Source organism: Phasianus colchicus, chromosome 13 (assembly GCF_987193195.1).
Source record: "Phasianus colchicus chromosome 13, bPhaCol1.hap1.1, whole genome shotgun sequence".
In the NCBI taxonomy this organism is placed as follows: domain Eukaryota; kingdom Metazoa; phylum Chordata; class Aves; order Galliformes; family Phasianidae; genus Phasianus; species Phasianus colchicus.
This window is the reverse complement of record NC_143448.1, coordinates 18294783-18322332: the sequence shown is the minus strand read 5'-3', so window position 1 is coordinate 18322332 and position 27550 is coordinate 18294783. Positions and strand designations below refer to the sequence as shown.

Sequence of the window (27550 nt, the reverse complement as noted above, 5' to 3'; positions counted from 1 at the left end):
CTGGAGGAGGAGGCGGGCAGCGGCCTGCAGCACCGGGCTGGGGAACGGCCTCCATCCGGCCCGCCGTGCGCCCGAGGCGGGCAGGGCGGCGCCGACAGCGCGGTGCGTCCCGCGGCCTAGGAGCGGCCTGCAGCCATGGGGAAGAAGGGGAAGAGGGAGAAGAAAGGGAAAGGGGCCGAGAAGACGGCCGCGAAGATGGAGAGGAAGGTGTCCCGCAGGGCCAGGAAGGAGGAGGTGAGGGGAGGCGGCGAAGGGCTCCAGAGCCCCGGTCACAGCCTGCCCTGCACGGGGCGCTGCGGGCGTCGGAGCTGAGAGCGCTGCTCCGCAAGCGGGGCGTGAAGGGAAGCTGGAGCAGCGGGGCTGAAAGCAGAGCACGTCTTCTTCCTATCCCCCGTGCTTTTCTTCTGGCCTGAATTAACGGCAAATGAAAGCCGGTCCCGCAGAGTTGGTGCACACGTCTGGGGCCTTTCCCTGGTTGCAGCGTGGTGCTGCCAGCCGTGTGCGCGGCTCCAGGAAGGGAGCAGGGGGAGCTGCTGCCACCGTACAGCTGTTGGGAGGGAGGATATAAACGGGATGTTTAGGTGGGTAGTGATAGGACAAGGGAATGGTTTTAAACTGAGACAGGGGAGGTTTAGGTTGGATATGAGGAGGAATTTTTTCAGCCACAGGGTGGTGACACACTGGAACAGGTTGCCCAAGGAGGCTGTGGATGCCCCATCCCTGCAGGCATTTAAGGTCAGGCTGGATGTGGCTCTGGGCAGCCTGGGCTGCTGGTTGGCGACCTGCACACAGCAGGGGGTTGAAATCATTGATCATTGTGGTCCTTTTCAACCCAGGCCATTCTATGATTCTATGAAGGGTTGGCTGATGGAGCTGGTGAGCGTGGGGCTGCAGGAGGCACTGTGTAGCCTGCTGTGTGTGCTCTGTGGAGGCAGACAGTAATTGACAGAACTCTGAGGGGGATAAAATTAGGTGCAGGTTTCCCTTCTGTTCCATTTAGGTCGTTCTCCATTGCAGACAAAGGTCTGGTGGGGCATAGCGTGGACTTGGTCATAATTTAGTTGGGGCTTATGTGATCTCCGTTTCCTTGTTGATTTGTGCAGTGTTTCTCCTGCAGGGGTTGCAGGTGTGCAGCGTACACACTGTGTGTGCCATCCTGTTAGAATCATAGAATTACTCAGTTTGGAAGGGACCTCAAGGGTCATCAAGTCCAACAGCAGCCTAACCATAGTACCCTAACTCTAACAACTCTCTGCTAAATCATATCTCCAAGCACTGCATCCAAACAGCTCTTAAACATATCCAGGGACGGTGACTCAACCACCTCCCCGGAGAGCCTATTTGTGAGCAAACTTGTCATAGTTTTAGTGGGGGAACAGTTTTTAAAACATGTGAAAGTGCTCAGCATCCATCTCTTGTAGGTGGACATGGGGAATCTAAGCAGTTTTTTTTTTACATTTTTTTTTAAATGGGGAAATTCTGATTGTGAATGCTGGTTTCATGTGGTGTGCAGGTGGTTCTGTGCATATCGAGGAACTCAGGTCTGTGTTTCTATTTTCAGGAGGACCTTGAAGCGCTGATAGCTGAATTCCAGACTTTAGATGCTAAAAAGACCCAAGTAATTGAGACGTCCTGCCCACCTCCCTCACCCAGGTAAGAGATTGTGCAAGGCTTTGGCTATCACTTACACAGCTGTTGATGACATTTATTTATACCAAGTTATTTCCTGAGAGTGGAAGGCATAATAATTGGCTTGACTGATATCTGGAGTTAGAAAATACCTGATATATTGAATCTCTGGATTAAAAAAAGAGCCAAAAATATTTTTTTTCCCCTTAAAATATCCCTTTTTATCATCCCACCAGCACAACTAAGGAGAGAAAGATTGGTTAAATTAAAGGGCTTATAAAAAAAAGTAAAAGTTAAGAGGAACCTTTGAACTTGGATGAGGAATCTGAAAGGTCTTGAGTCAAAAGGATGTGTCATGAGTCCCAAGACACCTGGGGTCTACCTGCTGCTACGTTCTGTGCATCTCTTTACTGTGGCTTGTTAAAATCCCTTCTGTGTGATATGTTCTTCCTCTGTTTGGAGGGATAGGTCAGTGTAATTCTGTTAATGTCACCAGGGTGCTGCAATGGTCAGTTAGTGCCCCTCCAGCAGTGCTAGGAATCTGTCTCCACATGATGCAGAGCACCTTGATGGTACGTAGATGAGTTGTGAATGTTGATGAGTGCAGAAGAATGACACAGATAAGTTGATATGAGGCAGCCTAGTTCTACCAATAGCTATGTGCTCTCATAAAACTAATTTCTGTTCTTGACACATCAGCATTAAAATTCAAGAGCTCACGTCAGAAGGCATGTTAAATGACAGTGTAACGTGTGCTCCTAAAATAGGAGAAGGCTTCAGACGGTGTCACATTAATCTTGCTGGAAGTTTTTCAGAAGTTAATTTCTTTGGGGAGCTTTTCAGCCTGGGGTGAATATCAGAGCCGAGTAATTTGGCAGCTGATGGAGAGACCTTTGTGGCTAGAGGGTCAAAATGCTAGTACTAGTTTAGTTAAAGGCTACCAGCCTCAGTGTTTGAAGTCTTTTAACGTCTGCTGTTTTGGTCATGCCTTTCTTGTTTGCAGGCTGAATGGCTCCCTGTCTGCCCACCCCGAGAAAGATGAATTGATCCTTTTTGGAGGTGAATATTTCAATGGCCAAAAAGTAATGTATACTTCCATTTTTTTCTTCTTTATTCTGCCCTTCCCCTGCCTTATACTGTAATTTGCACGAGTCTCATTTGAAGCGAAGATTCAAAGAAGCAGTCATAAAATATGCATTTGTCCCCGAATGAGAGCAAAATAGCCTTTTAATTCTGCCACGATACTGTCTTATGGCTGATCAGTTGGCAGGAAGGAGACATGCTAGAATCCATTAAGAAGTCAGAGTGATTGTCTCAGCATCAATATTTCAGGGCTTCATAATTTCTCCAGACTTAATAGTAGCCATCTCTGCCCCTCATTTTTGATAACTGTTGAAGAATCTCTATTTTCCAACTTTCAAAACAAGATGTTTCTGCAGTTTTGCAGCTGGCAAGTCATTGCCTGCCTTGGAGATGCATACAGTAGCAAATAAGTGGGCAGTCTTTCCTGAATTTCTGCAAATTGCAAGTGTTTACAGTGCTTTTGGAGACAAATTGGTCATTCCAGCCTTGAGAAGTTGTGTGTACTGAAGCTTGAATACTCAAGCCTAACGATGATATTTGATCTGAGGATCATCCCGCGTGATGTGCTAAGCTAATTCTGCTTACTTCACTACCTGAAGTTATTCCTATCTCTGGAGTTGAGCAGTATTTCGGGCAGCATTAACCTGTACATCTGTGTTAAGCTCTAGCTTAAATCCCAAAATCTCAAGCTTAAACAAGAGTTTGGGAAAGAACAGCTGAGTCTAGAGGCTCACACTGAAATAATTGTTGGCTACCAGTCCAGTGGGAGAGGTTCTTTTTCTCCTTGCCTGTGTGATGGAGGCTGGTGAGCTGTTGCTTTGCAAGGCTGTCACTTTTCAAGGCCAGGTTGGCTGGGGCTTTGAGTAACCTGATTTAGTGGAAGGTCCCTGCCCAGGAGGTGAGGAATTGGAACTAGGTAGTCTTTAACTAACTAGTTCCTTCAACCCCAACCATTCTGTGACTCTAAATGGGAAGCTGGTACTGTGCACCTTTAACACCGAACTCACAGCTAACCCTGGGTGGTGCTGGTGCTTGGGTAGACTAATCCTGTCCTGTGGAGAGCTGTGTTGATGTGTATCTTTCTTTTCCTCTATAACAGACATACCTGTATAACGACCTGTATCTTTACAACATCCGGAAAAACAGCTGGACTAAAGTGGAGATTCCCAACCCACCCCCAAGGCGCTGTGCTCACCAGGTGAGGTGCAGGGTGCCAAAGAAGCAGCTGGAATTGTTCTGGTTCTGTGCTAAAAATGAATGGAAATTGACTTTTTTTTTTTTTTTTCCCCAAAGAGTTTCTGGCTTCTCTGCATTTTCATTGTAATGGGCTGCCAATGGTGTCACCTTTTTTCTTGTGCTAAAAGTGGGGGGGGGAGGGTCTGCAGAAGCCTGTAAAAGGTGGTGGTGCTCTTTGATCCCTGAGTGATGTCTGGAAATGTTACAGGGAGAGTGAAATATTGGAGGTGTATCTGTTGTGTCAGCAGAACTCAAGCAGGACTCATGGGGGAAGCTGTTTTTGTCTAGATGGACTAGTCATCTTGATGCATTATATGGAAATCAGCTCAACCATTCCAGGCTTGCTCTGGATTTTCAAAATGTTGGTCAGGATGTAACTTAGAATGTGACCAGATAGCTCTGGGTGCCTGGGTTGTTGTGTGTGGTCAGTGGCTGCAGGCATTCCTCTATGGGTGTTACAGATCCCACTGCTCCAGCAACGACTCATCCCTGTAAGATATCCTTGCTAGCATGTAGGATTGTCCCAACTGTGCAGCCAGATACACTTTGTGTACCCTGCCATTGGCTTGGGATTTTGTTTATTTATTTATTGTCCTTGGTAGATGGATTGTTTTTCTTCAGCAAAGACAGCAAAGTTGTCTGAATTTTCTCTGGGATATTGTAAAACTCCCTGTAGTGGAAATGCTAAGTCACAGCTTGAAGCAGTGATTGAGCACCTGTGGGAAGGCAGGGCCAACTGAGGGGAGCTCAGGTGCGTGCAATGTACCTGAGTGATGAAAGGGGTGGAGACATGATCTATCCCTTCCCAGCCCTCATTTAAGGGTTGGCAGTGGAGGTAAGGGTATCTCTTGTTGGAGATCCTTGCTTGACTGAGACTTGCTGAAGGTAAGCAGTACTTTTTCTTCATTTCTGCATCTGTGGCTGCTGCATTTGGGCTTGTTCGCTTTTGCTGCAGCCAAGGATTTTGCCACCCTGCTATTATTGTGATACTTTCCATCCCATTATAGCATTATACTTCCTTAGACTTTGTATCTGTCGTTAACATCACTGGCTGGTTGCAGTATTGAAGGGTTTGTTTCTATTGACTTTGTGTGAATAGCTGCACACAGAAACCGGACCAGAGACTTGTATTTTTTGCAGGTCTTTGGCCCTCACCAGCTGTCTGATAGATTATCTTACCTGTTGCAGCGAGTGGCTGGGTGACTGATACATTTCAAAAGCTGCCATACAGGATGCGAATGTTATTTTCCTCCCTGTGGCCAAAGCTCTTTAGAGCTTCCTGGTAAGATCCAATGCTCTGGTTAGGTTCCCGTACCCTTGTTATACTATGCCTAAATGCCAGCCTTGCTCTGAGCTGTGTGTGTGCTGTCTTGAACTGAAAAGCTTTGACTCGATACTTAAGCTACCTTGTAGTGCTTAAAATTGATCATCGTTTCAGAGGCCAAATTCCATAAGGAGGCCAGCAATTCAAATATTCCTTCCACTGAGGTGATAAGGCGGTTTCTTTCTGGCTGTGGAGTTGAGAGGTGCTGGTTTGTGTGTTGGCAGCCAGCAGGTGGCTGTCTAGCAGCTCAGTCTGAATGAGCAAGCAGGCTGCGCATCAGGGAGCGGCAACGGGATTATAGCAGAAATAAAATGAGGAACATACCAGGAGAGCCGTGCCTTAACAACAAGTTTTCTGTCTTATAATTAATCACAGTCACACAGGAGGCGGTTCAGGCTCCTTAGCTGAAAGGTTTGTTGTCTTCCCTGTGACTTTATTTTTAACACATTTTCCATGTTAGCTTAAAGGTGAATAGAAGTTTGTCTGTGGGTTTGTATGTGCATGCTTTCCTTCTTTGTCATCTGTAGTCTCTGATGCACAGCCTGCTGGCTTCACCACATCAGTCCAATAGAACTGGAGTGAGAAAAGCCACGGATGGCTGTTGTCAGTTTTATTTGAGGAAAGAGTTTGTGAGATGAATTTGAAGCCAGCTCTATGCGAGGTTGCATACAAGTATGGGCAGGGTGTTGTCTGTCCCTTTACTTAAACTTGTGATCACTTGATTCCCATGAAGAACATCAGGTTACCCTTTTGGGCAACCTGATGTTCCCACAAATCCTGCTTGTAAACACACCCAGTATTTTCTTATGTGTGTAATCACTGCGTGTATGGGCTGGTTTGGGTCAGAGTGCTGTCATGTTTGGTGCTGGAAGTCTTTGCTGTTTGCTGGAAAAAATAGGGAGGTAGTGAAGCCCTTTTGAAGAGACTGTTAATTCAGTGTTTATCTGTGACAGGTATCTTGGGGGGGAAAAAGACATGAAAGATGTTTTTTTTTTGTAGTGTAACCACCCCAATAGGTCCCAGCCAAGGAATAAGGTTGTGTATTCACACAGTTTCATTTTTGGGATTCCTGTCTTTTGTTGCTTAGTCCTGGTGCTCTTCATTCCTTGCCTCTTACTAGTCTCTCGTGTTATGGCAGGGTATTTCAATGCTGCTCCATGCAAAAATAGTAAAATAAATTCTTTAATGCTCTCTTTGCTGCTACTTGCTTTAAGGCAGTAACAATCCACTCTTGTTCAAATACTGCACGCTTCCTTCTGTTGGTGATTGTTTCTTTTTTTTGTTGTTGTCGTTTTTCCTCATCATATAGAGAGCAGTAATGCTTTTCAGATCATGGAAATCTTCAGGTTTGGACTTGTACTCAGCTCATTGGTTTACTTTGCTGTAGGGAAGGTGTGCTACACAGCGACCAGCTTAGGTTTAAAATTCCCCTTCCTTCAGCCCCACAGAGCTGCTTCTGCCAAGCAGAAGCTGCAATTTGTCTGCTGCAATTTGTCTACTTTCTGGTATTTGGAGGCAGCTGCACATCTGACTGATGAAGTTCTCCTTTCTCTGGCTTTTGCACTCTTGTTTGATCCTGTTCTTTCTTCTGGCAGGCAGCAGTGGTTCCCACAGCCGGTGGGCAGCTCTGGGTGTTTGGCGGGGAGTTTGCATCTCCCAGTGGGGAACAGTTCTACCATTACAAGGATCTCTGGGTCCTGCATTTGGCCACCAGGACCTGGGAGCAGATCAAGTAAGTGGTGTGTTCTCAAGTCAGTAACAATAACCTTATGAGGAACTGTGTCAGCGTGGTCTGAACTCAGTTCCTGGTGTGGTGCTGTGATGTCCTAGCTGTCTGCCCATCTCTCCCTTGGGTACAAAGATGCCCATGTAGAAATAGTGGAGAGGACAGCCCTCAGAAAAAAGAGGAAGCAAGAGATGTGTCCCAGACCATCGAGGTCAAAGCTATTTTGTATAATGCATGGCTTCTAGAGCATGGGTATTGAGTCTTAGTAACTGAAGAAATGAGCATACTGAACACTACTGTGTCCTCCCAGCCAAGGCAGATGTAGATATCCAACTTTAGAACCCTACTTGTTGCTCCATTTGTGTTCTATCTGAGCCTGGTATCATGGCTGTGCTGTACAAAATGTGTCATTCAGTTTTACCATTGTTTGAGAAGACAGTTGGTATCTATCCAGAGAGACGAGTTCTCTCCTGATAACTGGCATTTGCTGCTGTCTTAAGGTTCCTTGGGATAAATAAGCCAGTAATTTGGGTCTATCAAGGTAAGTAGGTGCCAAAAACCATGGAATCTTTTGACTGGAATAAAGGCGCCTAAAAATATTCTGTGGGTCTGGCCTGCTCTGCTTCTGCTAATGTTTGACTTCTAAGTTTTTTTCTGCTCATCTTCATATTTGCATTAGAGGAGGAAAAGGTCTGGTGGGTCAGCTGGTAAACTGAGAGGCAGGAGATGTGGCTTTGGTTCTGACCGTGGCACAGGCTTTCTTTTGTACTTCAGGATTGTCTGGACCACAGCATTTAGCCAGAATACAGCCTTGGCTGTGCTGAAACTCCTCCAAAAGCATCAGCTTTTGGATGTTTGCTCATCTACTTTTTACCTGTCAAGCTCCTGGGCAGGAACTCTGTGTCCTTGCTTCAGGTGGGAAAGCTCTAAGTGTGCCCAGGCTAATCAATTTTTGCCCTGCTTACAAAGTGCAGGTGCCTATTGTGTCCTTTCTCGTGCAGTGATTAAGAGGCTGGTTTAGGGCTGAGCTATGCAGAGATGGATACCCTGGCTCTGCCTTGGCATGTGCCTCAGGCCACACAGTACTCACTGAGCCTTTCTGCCTTTTTTCCCCCTTTTGCAAAATGGGAGCATTGATACTGTCTGACGAAGGAAAAATTTGAAGGTTTAGTTTTGTTAATATAGCACTGAAAGGACTCTGGCATGGGTGTAGGGGTCATACTGAGCCAAAGAGCAAATAGTCCTTATGAGTCCAGAATGCACTGGGTAAAAAGGATGCTTCACAGCACAGGATCCTGGCAGTCATCAGCCCTGCAAGAGTCCAGAGATGGTCCTTTTGAGTACTTCTGAGAGGCTGGGGGAGAACTGCTCAGCTCCTCAGTGACTGGTTCCTGTGTGATCCTTGGCTCCAGACCTGGCAGCGTTAGTCTAATAGCAGCTGCAACTTGTCTTGTTACAAGAAGCTGAGTTTTCTCTAGTGAGCTCTGCTTGTTTTTGAGCAGTGGGGGGAGGGGGGGGGGGGTGAGGGAATCTCTTCAAAATGATAGAGGGCTCTTTAAGAGGTGCAAGGATTAAAAAGACCTGTCACTGTGCAGGCAGAAGCTGCCTATTGTTGTTAGGCAGAAGCTGACGTAATGACTGTGACTGTACCCCTCCCAGCTCCCCCAAAATAACTTCTGAATCCCTTGTTCAATCTCAGCCACATAAAGGGGGTTAGAACTCAAATGTATTACATCCCTTTTAGTTTCGTGAAAGCAGGCGGGGGAGAGGAAGTGATGATACCCATAGAGTCTCTGCTGAGAGAAAGGGTTGACATTTCAACCAAACTCTTGGTTGAAAAAATCCTCACCAGAGAGCAATGTTAATACCCAGCTGCAGGGAGAGCGAGGGCGGGAGATTGTTTTTTGTGAGCCATCAGAGAACCCAGATGAGGCTTCGTTAGTTCCACCAGTGATGGTGCAGATCGTTCTCTTGTGGGTTTGCAGATGTGTTGCTGTGAGCTGATTTAGGGTTTTCCACTCCCAAAACAAGTACTGCAGTGTCGAAGAGGAAATCTGGTCATTAGAAGGCTTTACTCATCCTGCATCTTATCCCTTATGGTATAGTAGCCTTGGGGATGCTGAGTCTTACTAATACTGCAAGATCACCTGCTCCCACTCTGCAGCTGAGCATGATGTTTGCATGTGCTGCAACATGCAAGGCAGCATCAGCAGTCCCAGACCCCAGGTGGGTTAAGCCATGGCAAGAGAACTTGTTGGAAGCTTGTGATGGGTTAATGTGGTTAGCAAGGAGGGAGAAATTGATCGGATGAGTTCCTGCTCTCGGGGTAAGCAGAAGCACATTCCCAGTTCTTTGCTTTTCCAGCTGCCTGAGCTGCTCACCATCCCTGGGTTATCCCATGTCACTTCAGCAGCCGTGACACAGTGGAAGGATGCGTGGGGAGGCTGTGATGCTTTGTTGTTCTCTTCGTAGGTAAATGGGTAAACATTTCCAAAGTTTGCTCTGAGGAGACCGTCGTTCCTCTTTCTCTACCCCATGCAGGATCAGCTCCATTTGAGTTTTCTGAGGTATTTGGATGGACATCTGTCTTTTTGCTTTGCTGTAATTTTGAAAACACCTGTGCCCTGGTCCCAGTGTTCAAATAAAACAAAGTGCATCTCCTCCTCATCCTTGGGCAGATCTCCAAGAGCTACATTAATTAGGCGTCTGGTGTAGGAGGCTGTGAGGAGATGTCTTGGTTTTAATGCTAACTTGGCTGAGTGTGAAAATCAGGTTTCTGCTGCCTCTTTGTGTTTCCATATGGCATCATGATGACAGTCTGCTTGGAAGGGCAGTCTGCTTGGAAGGGGAAGAAGAAAAGAAAGGACAGTGATTGTTGAGTTTTATGAGGAATGTTTTTGTACTACTTTATGATTGTAACACACTGCATTGTGCTTCCTTCAGCAATTTGTTTTCATCATCACTGCTGGCTCGTACAGTTCCATACAGGCTTCTCATGTCTGTCTGGAGCCAAACACAAGATTTGGATTGGGATGAGTGTTGACAGTGGATAGCTTGAAGGGTTACTGGTGTTGGGGAAGGTAAATGTTTGGGAAGATGGAATGGATGAGGCAACCTTGTGTAGCCTTGTTGGCATAGAACAGGCTACCAAATAGCAGGCAAAGCAGTAATTACGCGTGTCCAGTGTGGTAACGGCTACCTGAGTAAATGCCTGTTGATAAACATTTGGGAGACAGGCTGTTATTGACTGGACTCAGTTGGGTCTGGGAGATGTCATTTTAGAGCAGACAAAGCAGTAATTTTGTTGCTCTATTAAGAAATGCTTGGATGAAAGAGACAAGGTTTCCATCTCCATTCCACCTGGGATGGATCATCCAGCTTCAATTGAGTTGGAATGAGTTTGTAGAATGGAATTATTAGATTGAATGGCTAAGATGACACTACTCTGACCTGAACTTACAATTCTAAGAAGTCTGGTTATTCCAGCCTCACAGCTTAGATTTCAGCCAGCTGTGTTGTCCTTCCTGGCCTGCAGGTTCTGTGAGAGACCATCTCGGTGCTGTAAGAAGCTTGACTGTAAAATGCTTTGAAGAGAATACCTTGAATACCTTACCCTGTGCTGTGTCTGCAAAGGCTGCTGGGGAAATTGATCTCCATTACTGCTTAATGCAGGGCCACAGTGATGTCAGTCAGCTTGGCAGAGTTAAAAAATTGACAGCAGCTCTATTTGGTTGCATTTTGCCTGCACAAAGATGGCTCAAATGCAGCAAATCTCAGCTCGTTGGATGACATGCCAGGAAGTGACTTTGACTTACTGGGGCCACCTTATTATGTGTGTGATGTGTTAGGTTTCCCCAGTGTGTGAACTGTTTGTTACTCTGCCTTAGAGCAAAGTAATATTTTAACCTAATTTTCTCACTCCTTCCTAGAGAGAGCATTCCTGTTCTCTGTGTGGCCCAGAATGCTCCCTCAAAGAGAAATGGGGGGGTGTCACACATTGGGGCTGTACTTGGGATCTGGCAGATCATCCCTCTGTGCAGTTCTTCGCCTTGCTTCTGAACCTATGTAACTCCCTTCCCTTTAATACTGGAATGCTAATGATACTTCACAGTTTTGTGAGACATGGTGCTATAAATACTTCAGGGCAGTGTTTCACAAGTGTATGTTGAGTGCTGTTTACGGAGAGAACTGGAGCAGTTGCTGCAGAGCAGGATGCCTTTCAGCGTGGGTTTGTTTCTGACCGATGGCTCTTGTTCATGTGCTCTCTGTCATCAGAAAGATCAGGACCTGCAGCACAAGGTAGGAAGGTGCTTTGGTGCTTAAAGAAGGGTATTTTGGTGTGCTGTTGAGCAGACTTCCTTTGACAGACCCAAAGGGAACCTTCTGAGCTTGCTCTCTCCTAGAGGAAGATCCAGACATATGACTGTTGATTGACTTTGCAAAAGATTTGATTTGGGGGTTTTGTGCCTTGTAGCAATTTTGTATTCACTTGCGTACCTCTGAATTAATTACACAAACACATGGGTGCTATATCTCTGCCTGCTGATGAACAGAACACTTGTCATTTGCATTTACAAGTGCAAGATACAAAACCAAACATCCAAGTCCTGGATTTCAGCTGCTTTGTATACTGCAGAACAGAAGTGTGTTATCCTGAAATGCCCCTTTGGTGGGACGTTGTGTGCTTCATCACTTTTTTTCATAATGAGAGGTTGCAGAGATTGTTCTGAACTTTCTCTGGGTGAAGGAATGAATGAAAGAGTAACTCTCATAGTCTGTAGATACTGCAGCATGGAAGTCATTAATTCTCAAAACTGGGGCTGAATTCAGATCTGTTATATTACTATAAGTCCCAGAGTAACTCCACAAGCAACAGCAAATTCCTTATGGAGCAGTTTAGATCAGACTCATGCTTCCATGTGTAGAGCCAGTTCTTATCCAGACTTATCTGTTAATCTATTTTTAAAAAAAGAGTCTGGAGAATTTACAGCTCCCTCCCACACGTCTGCTTTCTGGTGTCAACCCCATGAAGTAGTGTATTAATCATAACGTCTGTGAAACCATTTCCAAAATGTTTATTTTGGACCATGAGCAGTGATGCAGGTAAAGGGAGACAGGGAATCTGGGAAGCAAGGCTCTGGGCTAGCAGCAAATACCTTCTGGAGCTGCTGCTACTCCTGCTTGACTCTGCTGTGCATTCTTACAGGCTGGGGATGTAATGTATGAATTGCTCCCTGCAAAAATACCCTCTAAGAGCACTTACTGCATGTTTAAGAGGGCATTTCTTTCCATCAAAGGCTGTGAACTGCCCATTGCAGCTGATTTCTGGATGGTGAGTAATGCTTAAGCTGATAAAGCTGAGATGACACAACAGGGTGCAGCATGAGGCCTCCTGCAAATGTGTTTTAGCATCATCTCTAGTAGCTTGCATCCATATCCTAGAGAAAAGGGGAGAACAACCTTGTAATTGAGAGCCATTGATGCTGGTGCGGTGGGACTCCTGAATTCAGATCAGGCCCTGTTTGGGGTGGTGTTTGTGACTTAGAGTTAATTGTACACTTGTGGGAACTTGTTTATTAAAGCACATGCATCAGTGAATAAATGTTTTAGCACTCAGAATTGGTTTTTGACTTAGAGATGTGTTTGAGAAGCAAGGCAGAAAGTATTCACTGAGAACAAGATCTTATTGTTAACAATGGCATCTAATTCCTTCTTTTTCTTTTTTTTTCAAAAAATACCCCAAGATTTTTGAAAGATGACATCCTCTGGAATAATGACGTAAAAGTTTTGTTATAAAAGATTTCATCAACATCTGAAATCATTGTAAATATGAAAAGTGATGTTCTGCTGGGTGGTACTTAAAAATCCAGTAAGTGCCTAGAAAATTCTACTGTCCTCATAAGAAGTCCAAGAAATCAATATTAATTCAGGCTTACCCAAACACTGCTGTTCTGCTTGGGGTTCTTCATTATGGCTGCTGTGTGACTGTTATTTCTGATGGTGAGTAAGGCCCCTCATTTTCTCTCTCTGCAGAAATCTATTGCTGCTCTTAGCAGCTACCCACTGCCAGTTATAGCATAGAAGTAGGACTGTGTTTAGATTCTGCTGTTTTTTCTCAGTGGTGAGTGGGTTTCTCATTCATTCAAGCCCTGATTCTGCAGCCATTCAACATGCCTGTACCTCCTTGAGAAGCCTTACTGAGTTCAGTGCACTTTGGGAGACTCCCTAGCAAGGCTGAAAATGTGAAATATTAGTCCAAGGGGCAGAGAACGTGCAAAGCTCTTGTTTTTTCTGTGGTTCACCCTAAATTAGCCTTTGTTTTGAGAGTTCTTTACTTTTTCTTTGTTCTCTCTCATATGAAGGTGTGACTGCAGATAATCAAGAAGGAACATGCATCTTCATTGCCTCTCAGGAACATTGTTGCCTGGCTTTGCCCAAAGCTTTAGGATGTGACAGATGGGGTGTTGTTGCTTGTTCTTGGAAATGGAAGTGGCACACCTAACTGAAAGGTTGTGCGGGCTTGAAAAGAGCAGAGCAGTGATGTGTAGCTGCTCCTTTAATAAGTAAGATAATAATGATAACTTGTTTTGTCAGTGTCTCCTTTGTTCTTGAGGAAATCTGAGTAATTTATCAAGTTTGATGGTATAGCCTAGCTGCAGTTGTTGAGTGAGGATAGCGTGGATAGGTGATTTCCTATGACAGTGAAGGAGAGTAGATATTAGAGCCAGTTTCTGGCTTCTATCTGCTACTTAGGGTAAACATCTCTGTCTGGAGTGCTTTTCTTGAAATTGTGGGAGTTAACTGCTATTCATTAAACTCTCCTGAAGAATTTACCTCCTGAGTCATAGCAGAAAAGACTTCAAGACTCGGGTACTGTTAGACTGTATGGTTTATCACTAGGGATAAAACTGTTATTGCAAAATGCCTCAGCTGCAAATACCAAGCATTACAGGAAGAACACATGTACTGTTCTGGAAGAAAACATACATCTATGTTAAGGTTTCAAAATTCCCTGTGATTTCCCATGCCTGAACAGAAGCTAAACTCGGCCAGTCCAGCTGCCTTATAACTTCAATAAAAATGGGCTGACCCACTAGTAGGATGGGAAGCTTGCTGATGAGTGAAGTTTCTTTGTCTTTCAGAGCATCAGGAGGTCCCTCTGGAAGAAGTGGGCATCGAATGGTTGCTTGCAAAAGACAGCTGGTGGTCTTTGGAGGTTTCCATGAGAGTGCAAGGTGGGTTATTGCAGGATAGCTGCAATCCTGTGTAACTGAGACAATGTAATTTCACCAGCAACTGAAAGCTGGGCATGGATTTTATGTAGTGGTACTGGGAAAAAAAAGTATGTAATTTGTTCACAAGTCTTAACTGTTTGAGAAATGGTTTTGCTACTTCACTTAATCACTGAAGTAGCTCCTCATTCTCATAGCTAAAGCTCAGTACGTCAGTTTAGGACTCTGCCCCTCATCAAAGAGGCTTCTCTTCCTAGAAACATCTTCCCCAGTAGGCTCTCATATGCCACATGAGGTCACAGCTTCTCTGTGATGAGGGCTGAAGAGAGCTGAGCTACATAATTTCTCAGAGATGCTAAGCTGCATAACTGCAGTCCCCAGGAGCACAGCACAGTTTGCAGAGCCTACCCTACACTTGGCTAACTGTTTGGCAGTTTCACTGCTGCAGAGCACTTTCTAGTAGCAGTGAGTTGGCTAGCAGGAAGATGGTGTGTGTGTATATATGTGTATACATATATTTTTCATTCTCACCCTCTCGACAGACATTGCACTAATATGTTTTGATTGTTTGTGTTTTGGTTTAAGTCACCTTGGATTGTGTTTCTTGGAAGGAGTTGGTGAAAGCTCTGTTATAATAAGGAATGAGATGGGAATAAAACAAAAAGAACCCAGAGAGGTCTTGCATATAGGAGCTTCATCAAATGCATAATTGTTGCTCTGAAGTAGTAACCTTCAACTGAGCAAATCTCTACGCTGCCATGGCTACAGAGGGAGAAAAATCAGAGGTATAGGGAGTTGAATAAGGTACTGCACCTCTTCAGAGGTTCATGGTGCTACTGCTGAAGTGGTATTTTGTTCTGTCCTAAATGATGACCGTGACCAAAACCCCTCGTGTCCCAATTTGTTTTCCTTAGAGATTACATCTATTACAACGATGTGTATGCATTCAATTTGGACTCCTTCACGTGGAGCAAGCTGGCTCCATCAGGAATTGGGCCTGCTCCAAGATCAGGATGTCAAATGGCTACCACACCTGAGGGCAGCATAGTCATCTATGGAGGCTATTCAAAACAGGTAGGAGAGACTGTGATAAGCCACTGCAACATGCCAAACAAAATAGTTGACGGAAAAATTAAAGGGCTGAAATGGAACTTTAAATTTAATATTCAAATTACATAAATAGCACCTAAGTGATTACCTTGACCTGTGTTGGTTGCAGGGTCCTGTGTCTTGTCTGCTTGGAGGAAGCAATAGGAGAGCAGAATTAAAATGTGTAATTTGCCACTTCCCTCTGCTCTGTTTAACAAGCATTGTCTCCAGTGCAGATCTGGTGATCTCATCGTGTAACTGCCCGCTGCTCTGTCTGATATTTCCGCATGTCAGGCGGCTGTCAGATATCCAAAAAACCACTAGCAATGGGAGTGCATGTTAGCCTGTGGTTATGCTTGGAGTGACTGTGCAGTTGTGCCCTTGTGTTGTTCATACATGGGATGGCTCAGGCTGCTGTGAGCCAGTATTGTTACCAAATCTATTTTCTTGTCTTCTGATTTTTCCCTTTGTTCATGCAGCTGTGTCCTGATCAAGGGTCTGATTTCTGTTAAGACTAAAGCTCTATTTTCCCTGCTAATCTAATCCAACGTAAGGAGGTGATGTTACAAAGGAAGGAATAAGCAACTGGGAGAAGTGACATTTTTGATACCAGCTGTCATTATTGCCAACTTCAGGCATTCTTAGTCAGCGCTCATCCGTGTTCCAGCACTTGTGGGTTAAAAGCAGCAGTTATCAGGAGCCTGGTATTTTCTTGCATCAGGGAAAGGGTTAAGCCAGCTGTGCTTGGTAGCAAACTCAATAAGCTAAAGAAGACTTGTGATGAGTACCAGGCTTACTCTGCTTTGCTTCTTGCTATGTTAATCATGGTAATTTATACTGGATGGGCCTTTAGACCATATGTCCTTATTGACCAAGTATCCCTGTCTCCATGCTGGGTGGGAGGAAGTAAATATTTCATTGAGCAAAAGGCTCCTGCAAAAGCTTTTAATGTTGTGAATGTAGACTGAAGACCCGGATCCTGCTGCTGCTGTCTCAGTGGAAAGGCATTGCTTCCAGCAGTGCATCGCTGGGGGAGGAGGACGCATTGTTCTTCTGATGTGCATAAATGAACAAAGAAGAAAAGCATGGGAAGAGGAGAGAAAATAGTCTGTCTGTATATTTAGAAGCATTTGTGCCTCCTCACGGCCTGCGCTGAGGGCTCTAACTCCTCAGATGTGCATTTGATTAAATAGCAGTAACAATACAGAGGCATTTTCTGCCCAAGAGGGCTTTGTCTGCTTCCTGTTCCACCACTTCTGAGAGTGGGAGAAGCCTGCACACTGTACTAGGTGTGGTTCTCTTAGGGCTACTGAAAGTAACTGGGTTTCAAGTGTGTGCTGAGTCCCTTGAAAATACAAAAGCTGACACGTTTTTGCAGTTAGGTCTGTTCTGCTTTATGAGGATAGGCTTTGCTGCACTGCTCTGGGTTGTTTTGAGCTAATAAAAATGAAGTAGAAGGGATGGGGAATGCAAAGCTGCCGTCAGCCTTCTGCTGTGATAAATGAGCACTCAGCCTTTATGCAGAGTACTGAGCAAGAATAAGAGCTGGATGCAGTTCCTCTTTGGCTTGGTGAACAGCTCTTAGATTAAAACAAGCACTCTTGTTATTAATCTACTTCCTTTGTAGCACAGAGAGCTGAGTCTGCTGCTCTGATGTGCTGTTCCTGTCATAGGCTTTGCTTGCCTTCTGCAGCACAGGTGAACTTTTAGGCAGAGATAGTGAAGCCAAGCTACAAACTGAGCAAAGCACCAGACAGTTTTTTTTTTTCTTGGGATGCAAAGGCAACAGACTTTAGCATCATCCTGAAAATTTAATTCAAGATTTAACACTTCTAGAATAAACACAGTTGATGTTTGGCTATCTAATTCTCAGTACGTCTTTGCTTATAACTGATTATGGAGCTGAATCTCTCTGGATTTACTTTGATGTGAAGAAAATGTTTGGCTTGTGTCCTCCCCATGGAATCGTTGGCAGGGATACTCTGGGGAAAAGTAAGAGGTGGAAGATGAAAGGATCAACACTTAATTGGAAGTAGGCAGGTAGAGGAGAAGACCTGTTCTTTGTCTCCAGTTAGAAGCAGATGCTACATTCAGGAGTATTCTGAAGGTGTTTTTGGGCTTGACATGTGGATATGAAACCGGACAAGCGTCCAAATAAAGCATCATTTGCCAAGTCCTGTAGACTCTTCTAATTTCCTTTCTAACAAAAAGCAGGATTGATTTTCACATGCACAGTTTTGCTTCCTACAGCTGCTACTAAGCTTGTGTGTGCTTTGGAGAGAAGGGAAGAAATCAGGACTGCTCCTGTATTGGAGTACTAGGGCAGGATATGGCTGCTAGGCTGCTGGAGGAGAGTTACGGTGTGGCAGGGCTGCTTCCCTGCAGCAGGCAGTTTTGATGCATTATATCCTGTAGAGCCCTCAGCCCTTGTAAATCTGCTTCGAGGTGTTATGTGGTGAGATATACACATGTTGTCAAAACAAAAAGGCATGTAAGCCCAGGAGATTCATAGTAATGGGTGGAATTGTAGGCATTTGTGTACCAAGCTGGCTGTCAGGGCCTTATGAAGCCTGAGCAACATTGTCGGCTTGCAGCCATGAATGTTTCTGTGCTCAGTCTGCCCATCCTCAGTCTCAAGCAGAGAGGTTTGCTTGGTACTTTGGTTTGCTTGATATGCATGCCAAACTGAGCATGGAGGGTCAGTTTTCAGTAATGTTTGTCAGTCCAGGCTGTGTTGCTGAATTCCCTTGGTGTCACTTGGCTAAACTTGGCTAAGAGCCTGTTTCATGGCTGGGGAAAAAGGCAGGAAAGATAAGTGGCTTGTCTGAGGCATTCCAGTACTTGTGGATGGAGCCAGGGCTGTTACCCTGGCATCCAGGCATGCATTTGCCACTAGATTTTGCTGTTCTAGGATGTTAAGTTCAGGCAGTGAGCACCCAGGATGCAAACAGAAGATGAAAATTTGAGCTTTACAACCCTAAGTGTGCAAATTGAACAAGAGCACACTTGAAAATACGTGATCCTCAGCACATTGGTGTTCTTATGCTCTTCTGCTTTATTGAAGATAAATATCCAGAAATGGTAAAAGACAACTACTGTGGTTCCTTACAGAAGAGGTGGTTGTAGATCTTGTCATCGCTCCCTAAGTATACCTCAGAAGCCTGTGAGACACTCAGGCTTGCTTTCCTGCTGATCTTAAAGATGTCTTTACCCGTTTTGCTTGCTGGGAATGGGGCTTGCTGCAGCAAGCTGCATTTTTGGCTGTACAAAGCAATGAGACCTCTCTATTGCTAGGCAACATGAGCACACTGTGCCTGGCTGGCACAGCAAATGCAGCCAGGATGTGTTGGAGGCTAACGCTGCTCTACCTTGAGGGTGGAAGCAGTCCACAAGCCACAGGAGCTCTGGCACTATCTGTGTGCAGGGCTTTTGGATGCCAAATTAGGCTAAGGTGTATTTTTTCTTTTTAATATTTTTTTAAATTATTTTAGCAGTGAGCTCTGCCTGTAGTAGATTGCTTGTGGCAGGGCTGAAGGCTGGTCTTGTGGGAAAGCTTCCCTCTGCAGTTCTGCCTGCTAGGGGCCTTCTGTCAATTGGCTGTATTTTGCCACTGTTGATCTCTTTTATTAGCAGGTTATATACAGGGAGTCCTCTCTGTGCTTCAGTTGCCTTGGTCTTTAAAGGGCTGTAACCATGCTTCTTGCTGCCTGTTGCTGGTGGTAGAGGATATCCAAGGCAGTTTTGTGCTTGAAAGCAACCAGCAGGGACTTGAGAGCAAGAGGGACAGTGAGGGGGCAGGAGGCTCTTGTGGCTGATTCTATGACTCTGGAGCAATTTCCTCAGGGCAGATGAGTGTCCTGGGCTGGGGGAGTTGGCCTCTCTATAGCAGTGTGCTGCTTGCTACTGAAGTGCCTGCTTTTGAGCCAGTGTGAGTGGGGGAAAACAAGCATCTCTGACAACAAATAACTAACTCTCACTCCAGCTCATTGGGTTTTCTTAGCCAAGAAGCTTTGTCATGTTGCACACGTAATGTTTACTATACGGAGCTGTGTGGTTTTCAGGAGAAAAATAAAGCAGTTATTCTGCCCAGCCTGCACAATGGTGAAGCCAACTGCTCTCACAGTATATGTTGTTTCCCTTCTTTTCATGCAGACATTGCTCATCTTACTACACTTGACAGCTGTGCTTCTGCACTTTTCAGCCTGTGCACGTCCCCTACACATAAGAAAGTGGTGTGCCTAACATTTTAGCACAGACTGCAGCCTACCTGGGATTGGAAACAAAAGAAACCCCCTTTCCATTCTCATTATCAGATATTCACTTTGCAGCCACTGGTCTGTGTTTGAGCCCTGTGCCCATCTCTCTCCCCTTTCTTTTCCTCTGTCCATCCATCCCTGACAGCTCTTTGCTTAGTTGAAGCTTGGAGGATGTTTGAAGCAAAGGAGAGACTAAAAAGGCTGCTGTAGCTCAGGCATCCATAACTTGCAGCTTGCTGGTGAGTACTGCTGCTCTAGACTTTTGTGACAGAGACAGCAAGGTGTGACATGGCTGCAGAATGTTATTTGTTCTGTGCAGTGACTCATAGCCCTTTAAATTTGAGAGCTGCTGCTGCAGGTCCCACAATATGTGCTCCACCAGTTCCATGGAATTGGTGTACTTAGTGCTTAGAGCACTGTTCCTAGAAGGCATTTCTTGCCCTGGCAACCTTTCTGCTCAAAGTGGGCAGCTCCCAGCCCCTCCAACTGTGTCTCCATTACCAGAGCTCTTCTAGCTATGTGTCAGAACTACTGACCAGTGCAGAAACTTTTTTTCCACATGCTAGAGAACTGGCAGTGGCAGAAGAAGCCATCTCTGTTCTTCTTCAGAAGATAGGCCTATCACTGCTGCTTGTTCATCAGGCTTTCTGTCCCCAGTGTGCCTGATGTTCTGCTGCTGAAGAACGGTGGGTAGAGTAGCGCAGTTTCTGACTTCTTCATTGAGTGGTTGTGCAGAAGAGGATACCTCCAGCTTCAACAGCCTGTCTGGGAGAAACTGTCTTTCATTGTGCTGGTTGGAATGCCTAGATGCAAGTGAAGAGCAAGAACACACAAGATCTATAGCCCCAGACTAACAAATTTCCTAGGGCAGTTCCTGGTCTCTGAGTTGGCTGAAGCTTCCCTTTCCTTTTTCCTGCTCTTTGAACAGAATTTTCCTGTTTCTTCCAGCACTTCATTATCCGCTGGAGCTTCTCAGCATCATCCAAGTTAAAGCATTGTTGTGCAGTGCCTCAAATGTGCTTTATTCCCCTTCCTTCTCTGCCTTTCTAAGAATCAAATACCATTCCTGAGAACTGAGTACTGAGCCATGCAATAGCAAAACCTACTAAGTACAAGGCACAGGGTTGAGTATGGATATGGAGCAAGAAGAAGATGACATTGTGGCATGCACCCAAGCACTGGGCTCAACCCTGCCAGCTCCTGCTGGGATCTGCTGCCTGGAGCAATGCCATTGCCCACAGGAGGAAGGGAATCACAAGGAAGCCAGAGCTCTTGTTGAAGGATGGGTGGATCGTGGACACTACTAAAGGACCTCCTATGGTGCTGTTGCATAGTGCTCCTTTCAAATACTGCATGTTGCTGTGAGTACAGGGGCTTACAGTGAAAGGAGAAAGTGAAAATTGCATTTAAAATAATGCATTTAATTACTTCAGCTGAGACCTGCTGCTGCTTTTGCTGGTATCTTGCTAGTTGCTTGTAGCAGGGGGTTAAAGTGAGGCTTCTGTTTCTGCTCAGGAGAGAAAACTGATTCTCAAGACTCTGTGGTGCCTCAAATGCTACTAATGACACCTGCAGTCAGGCTGTGGGGTAGAGTGGGCTCTGCTTCTGTTGTATTGGGATGGATATTGGGGGTGGCAGGGATTGAGAGTCTGTGCCAGACACAGATCTGTACTTAAACTAATGATGTACAGATGACATAGCATAGTTAGTGTGCTCAACATTTAAGGACAGCATCCCAGAGGGCCTTGCAAGCACTGTTGGAAGTTACTGTGTGCCACTTTGGAGCGGGTATCTGCTCTCTTTTACAGCTAGAGGAACAGAGGCACAGATGTTAAATTGCTCCCTAGAGAGCACCTGATGCTGTCTGTGGCACAGTAAAAGGCAGGATCTTGGCTCTCCTGTTTCCTTGGTGCTGCCCATCCTTCCTTTCTTGTAAAATGATCAGTTTTAATCCCTTGTGTCAGTTTATTTCTCTTCTGTGAGTGCCCAAATGTCTACCCTTACATTGATTGTATCCTGCAGTCTTCAGGAGCCCACGAGTCCCAGGATCTGTGTGGCAGCATGGAGAGCAGAGGGAGGCTCTGGTTGTTGCAGGCAGAAGTTGCTTGTGGTTTATTACACGTTTCCCACTGCTCACTTGTAGGATGGGACTGAGCGAGGCGTGCTTGAGAGTCACAAGACACCAGCCTCCATTTGTCCCTCTATCTGCCTCCATTCCCTCTGGGGGTATCAGATTTGCTGCTTGCCATAGAAAATGGCCCTGGTTTCATCACTGCAGTTGTGAAGTGCCTGGTTTCTCCTTGCCCCTATCACAGTGTTTGCTTTTTCAGCATGGTAACGTACAGACTTAAGCTGTGATTAGGCTTATCTGTGGGGTGGAGAGTTCAGAATGGCATGTTTTGGTGTGAATGACTTTCTAGGCCTTGAAGAGTTGGGCCTCCTGCGTTTTGGCCATTGTGAAAGTGTTTCACCAAGCATCCCTGTCTTTCCTTTCTTTGCAGAGAGTTAAGAAAGATGTTGACAAAGGCACCCTGCATACAGATATGTTCCTGCTGAAGACTGAAGGTTCAGGCAAGGAGGAAGGTAAGCCACTGCTGCAGCTGGGGGGCTGTGCTGGAAGCAGTGCTTCAGGGTTGTGAATCCTCTCTCTTCCTTTGAATAAGAAACTAAAAAAAAGTCCAAGCTCAGAACAAAATTTCCCTTTTAATGCTGAGCACTGTACCCCAGCTTTTGCTTTGGGGCTAAACACAGCAGATAAGTAGATTTAAATATTTCTTCTTTCCCAGGAGCAGCTAAGTGCATCTGTATACTGTGACTCTAGCTTGAAAAGAAAGGAGCTAGAGTGAAGGAATGGCAGCTGCTGAGAGAGATGAGAGAAGTTGTGTCCTACTTTTTCATTTGGGTATTGGAGAAAAATGATGGGCTATCATGTATACAGGCAACATTCTTGCTGCTCTGTTGTGTAGAAAATGGAAACAGTCCATAGGCCACTCACCTTTTCCTTTTCTCCCAGTCTGTTTTACAGCCTGGAAAGATAAGGCTGTATATAATCTCTGCTAACCAAAGCTTAGTGGTTGGCTGAAGGGTGTTGGGAGTCATGGCTCCCATCTCCAGGTGACTTGATTACAGAGCTGATGTAAGTAGCTCTGTGAAACAGGTGAAGAACTGGAGCTATATGAGAAACTTCATGAAGAGCTGACAGAGCTAATGGAGGAAGGCTGGGAGGAGCTTTCTGCTGGAGAATCAGCATTATTTACGTTGATGTTTTCCAGTTGGCTTTGGAATAGTCTGAGTGGGACTGGAGGGTCTTCAGGTTCCTTGCATGACTGTGTGAGAAGTTCCATTAAAATTACCAGAAAAGATGTTTTAGGGATTTTTTTTTTTTTGGGGGGGGGGGTTTATATGTGGGAGGGAATTAAAACAACATTTTGAAATTGCTGTTCCCTGGGACATTTTGATCATTGCTCTTCTGTTTCACAACAGAAAATTGTTGGGATTTCAGAACTTCCCACACTAGAAATTCCTGTTTTCAAGAAGCTGTTTTTAGTAGTGGTGGGTCACCTATAAACTATTAAGAGAGAAGGTGGGGGTGTGATTTCATGGGATTATTCAGTGGAGGGATATTACCAGGAATGGATTTTGGTTGACTGGTCTTCGTTGTTTTTTTTTTTTTTTCCCTGTCTATCTATAAATACCCTCAGAAATAGGAATTCCATCACTTTTCTTAGGAGAGAGAATTTTGTCCTTGGCTTAAAGAGCAGGAGAATCTTCCTTGAGCAGATTTTCCAAAATGTTGAAATAGTGACAGATTTCTTTAAACCCAAACATCTTAAAGTGGGATTTGGGAAGGAAGGTTGGTCGTGTATTGTCTGGATTGCAGACCCTGCTTGCCTTATGTCCTATTTATAGCTTATCTTTTTGAAATTGTGGTTCCTTCAGAAACACAGTGGCTAGCTAGTGCACGTGCTTCTGCCAGCCTGCATTTTAGGGATTTGCCCTAAATCCATAGTAAAGGAAAGGAATTGAGTGAAAGCAGAGGGCTTGGAGCACAAGCTTTCTCCCTCTCTTGAGTATTTTATTATTATAATTTTTTTAATATTTGGGTCTCCTTAAAATAAACTGCCCCTGTTCTTGGGGTTAAGGCAGTGGTGCAAAATGACAGAGAAGATGCTGAATTAGGAAGTTCATGTGAAGAGAATTGATGTCGTATGGAACCTGTGAGGTAACCAGAGTACCTTTCCTTGGTATCCTGGACTATAATCAATCCTGGTTTGAACTCCAGCTTCCTGTGAAGGTTATGTACCTTTTATGAGGCTCCTTGCTCCAGAAAGTACACCCTGCAGACAGCTTTCTTCATTTGCTTTTGTTGGAAACACAGCTGCTTTTTAAGGGTAGAAGGAAGTGTGTGGATTACTTGGGTGATTGAAGTGGAAATGCGAGTGGTTCTGATTTATATGATTGTTGAACACGAGCAGTGCAGTTTTGAGTACGTCTAAAATGGATTGTTGTGATGCTTGAAAAGATTGCTGGAGAACTGAAGGGTCTTGGAAGATGTAAAAGATGTAAAAATCATCATGATTCTCTTTTACTGATGCTTCTGTCTGTTTTTATCCATTACCAGATAAGTGGGCATGGAGTCGACTCAACCCATCCGGAGTGAAACCCACTCCCAGGTCTGGCTTCTCTGTGGCACTTGGTCCCAATAACCGTTCACTTCTGTTTGGAGGTGTGCACGATGAAGAAGAGGAAGAGAGCATTGAAGGGGACTTCTTCAATGATATTTATTTCTACGATATTGGGAAAAACCGTTGGTTTCCTGGACAGCTAAAGGTTTTGTTTAAGAACTTCGCTATTGTCTTCAGTTCATTCTCCTTGATCTCCTTTGTCTCGACCTTTTCTGGCCTCATTTTGACAGTGTGGGCAAAGCCTCTATTTCAAGGCTGAACCACCAGGTCTGTTTGCTGCTTTCATCTGTGTCCCATTGGCTGTGGAGATGGGAAAAGTTGCAAGGATGAAGTTGGGGATGTGCAGCTTAGCAGGCTTTTGTTTCCAGACTGAATTCTCTGATGTTATGCTGCCCTTCTCCTTCCTCTCCACATAGCCCCTTGTATTTTCCATGCCCTGCTTTTGCTGTGTGATGCAGACTGTCACCTGGGGAGAGAGGAAACCTCTGAGCCCCAATGGCTGCATATGCACTAAGAAAGAATGGGTCAGGATGCAGTCCTCTTCCTTTGAGAGTCAGTCTGCATGTGCCCTCTTGTGTAATGCAAAATGAAGCAAAGCAGCATGAAAACAGTTCTGGTTTTTTACTAGAGGCTGGCTCCAGTCTAAGTCTGATGTGAGCTAGTTCAGTAAAAGCTATTGTGAAAAGGTCTTGTAGCATTGGGATAAAATAGCCTCCCTCTTTTCTCCATTGTCGATGGCCTGCCAGAAGGGATGAAGTATTGACCCTTGGCTCATGAGAAATTCAGAAATGCGGCCCTCAGATCTTTGGCATTGTTTGAACCACTCTCAAGGAGGAAGCAAGGTGCAAATGACCTTCTTTCTTTTCATCCCTACTGTTTCTTGCTGCGTCCTCAAAAAAGAGATGTCAATCACATAATAACAGGCAAACATCCACTCATGTTTACTTCTGCCTTCCTAGCTGTCTGTTTCCTATCCTTTTCACACAATGCTTTGAAGACCTGGAGTGCTTCCTGATAATGCACTGTAATTTAGCACCCAGCAATTGTTTTGATTTCACAAAATGATGGGTTATTTACTCTTGCTCCTGTCACAGACCAGTGGACTGTGTGTGTGTGTGTACATCTCCAAGATACAGAGCAAGAGAGCTGTCTTCCCTTTCTCCAGCAGTTCTGCCATTAATAGATGTGGCAACTCCATGCTGTAGGTTCTCCAGAGGTTTCACTGCTGCCTGTTTTATGGCTGGTAGAAGTTCATGCTTAGTAGGAGGTTGTAGCTATCATCTGAGACTTAAAATTCTAGTGAAAAATAATTGAATTCTCCCCGTTCTCTCACAGCAGCATCTGTAGTATTATATTAACTGCTGTATATGCTATTAGCTACACCCAGCTCACACGCAGTCTGCCTCTGCTCCTTGTTCTTATTAACAGGTATCAAAGTCAGAGAAGAGGAAGCGAAGACGTGGCAGACGAGCTGAGACAGATGGTGGAGATGATGAGGTAGAGAAGCAAGCCCCACAAGGCCCGGTGGAGATAGTCAAAGAGGTGGTGGCAGAAGATGGAACTGTCATGACAATCAAGCAGGTGATCTCTGGACCTGCAGATGAGAAGGAGAGGTCTGAATCGGAGGAGGAAGATGGAGCCTTGAGCCCGCAAGTGGAACCATGCCCACGTTCAAATGCCATGCTGGCAGTGAAGCATGGGGTTCTGTATGTGTACGGAGGAATGTTTGAGGTGGGCGATCGCCAGTTCACCCTCAGTGACCTCTACAGCATCGATCTGCACAAGATGGAAGAGTGGAAAGTGCTAGTGGAGATGGATCCAAGTAAGCTCTGGTGGTAGGGGGTCTGTGTGACTTTATTGTAGCAAAGCCTGGGATGTTGTTCCCAGCAATGCTTTGTTTATTCCTGAACAGGAAATAGCTTGAAAGCATGTGATATGCTGTGTCTTGTAGTCTCTGTCACCACAAAAGCCTGTCTTGTCCAGAGCTTTGTAATGGCTGTAGAGTATGAACTCTGGTCTGTCTGCTTCAAAAATCAAGGCATGTAAACCGAGCATCCTTGTTCGCTGATGGCTGGTTCTGACTTTAACTCTGCTGTGTAATCTCACAGTCTGGGTGTTTGTAATGGGTGTGGGGCAGAAAGGAAGGAGTTTTACTCATAGTTTTGGAGCTGGGAGGAGATTTAACTCTTACCAGCTTGTCTTCCACAGCTGTTCTGTGCTGTTCACTTCTTCCTGTCTGTGTTAGATCTCTCCCTACTGTCCCCAACTTATTTCTTCTTTCTCACTAAAGAAACACAAGAATGGCTGGAGGAGTCAGATTCAGATGAAGAGGAGGAGGATATGGAAGGTGCAGAAGGAGGGGAAGAAGAGAGCTCTGAAGAGGATAGTGAGGACGAAGGAGGTAACAAGAAGAATGTTTTCTTCATACTAACATAAGATACAGTACTCATTGGTGTCACTGACCTCACTGGCATTCAGGTCAGTTTTTCAGCAAAAGCAAGGTTTTCATAGTGCATGCTTCTTAAGGAGTAAAAGAAAAATTTCTTTGACTCCTGACAGGTTTTTAGGCTATTCCATTTAAACACAAGCTGAAGCCTAGCCTTGGCTGAGTTGACACATGGGAGAGCAGATTGCCTTCATTAGCTGTATGTGACCTCTGTTTCTTTCTTCCTCCCGTTGTGTACTAGGAGAGGAGCAACACCCATCTGTTCAGCCTGATGAGAAGCATGCAGACTATCTGTCCAGGACAGAGCAGTATTGGATCAAAGTAGCTCGTGGCAACATGGGCCCGGATGCCAAGGAGAAGAAGGTGGTGAAAGTGGCTCATGCCATGGCAAAGACATTCTATGAAGATTCAATCTAGATATGATGTTGGGGCTGTTCTGTGAGTGCAGAAACATGCTGGGAGCAGTGGTTAGCCCTGCTGAAATCAGCCTAATGTGCCAGGCGGTCAGCGTGTGCCCAGAAGGCTTCCTGGCATTCCAACTCTTGCATACTCCATATGAATGCCTCTGGGCTGAGTAATCTCAATATGCCTACTTGATTAATGCTCGGAATATACTGTTATTCCTTCGGTGGTTGTGGGAGGGACTTGGAGAACAGGATTACTGCCCAAGCACTGGTTCTTCTGAGAATGGAACATACAACACCATCATCATTTTGTTCAGAAGTTATTTTGAAGGCAAACTGCATATCACAATGGTTCTGTAGTCCCATAATCCTTATCCTGACTGGGGCCAGAACTTGTCTCCAAGGATTTCTACAATAAACTTGGTTGGTTACATCATCTT

At 45.1% G+C, this 27550-nt stretch overlaps 1 protein-coding gene across 1 annotated transcript; it reads left to right on the top strand.

Moving 5' to 3' along the window:
- On the top strand, positions 1-27546 carry KLHDC4 (kelch domain containing 4). The gene is made up of 12 exons (XM_031615426.2): positions 1-234; positions 1562-1653; positions 2633-2711; positions 3812-3910; positions 6868-7004; positions 14141-14233; positions 15145-15304; positions 22077-22158; positions 24197-24405; positions 25689-26082; positions 26551-26661; positions 26948-27546. Exons 1-12 carry the CDS (start codon positions 136-138, stop codon positions 27121-27123), a joined length of 1731 nt encoding a protein of 576 aa, XP_031471286.2. The 5' UTR covers positions 1-135; the 3' UTR covers positions 27124-27546.
- Positions 27547-27550: the final 4 nt, after the last annotated feature.

What these genes read in the sequence shown, in the direction of transcription:
- KLHDC4 (XM_031615426.2), top strand. Translation starts at nt 136, where the DNA reads ATGGGGAAGAAGGGGAAGAGGGAGAAGAAAGGGAAAGGGGCCGAGAAG. An exon ending in GGTTTCCTGGACAGCTAAAG is followed by an intron (nt 24,406 to 25,688) that starts GTTTTGTTTAAG and finishes TCTTATTAACAG; the next exon opens with GTATCAAAGTCAGAGAAGAG. An exon ending in GCTAGTGGAGATGGATCCAA is followed by an intron (nt 26,083 to 26,550) that starts GTAAGCTCTGGT and finishes TTCTCACTAAAG; the next exon opens with AAACACAAGAATGGCTGGAG.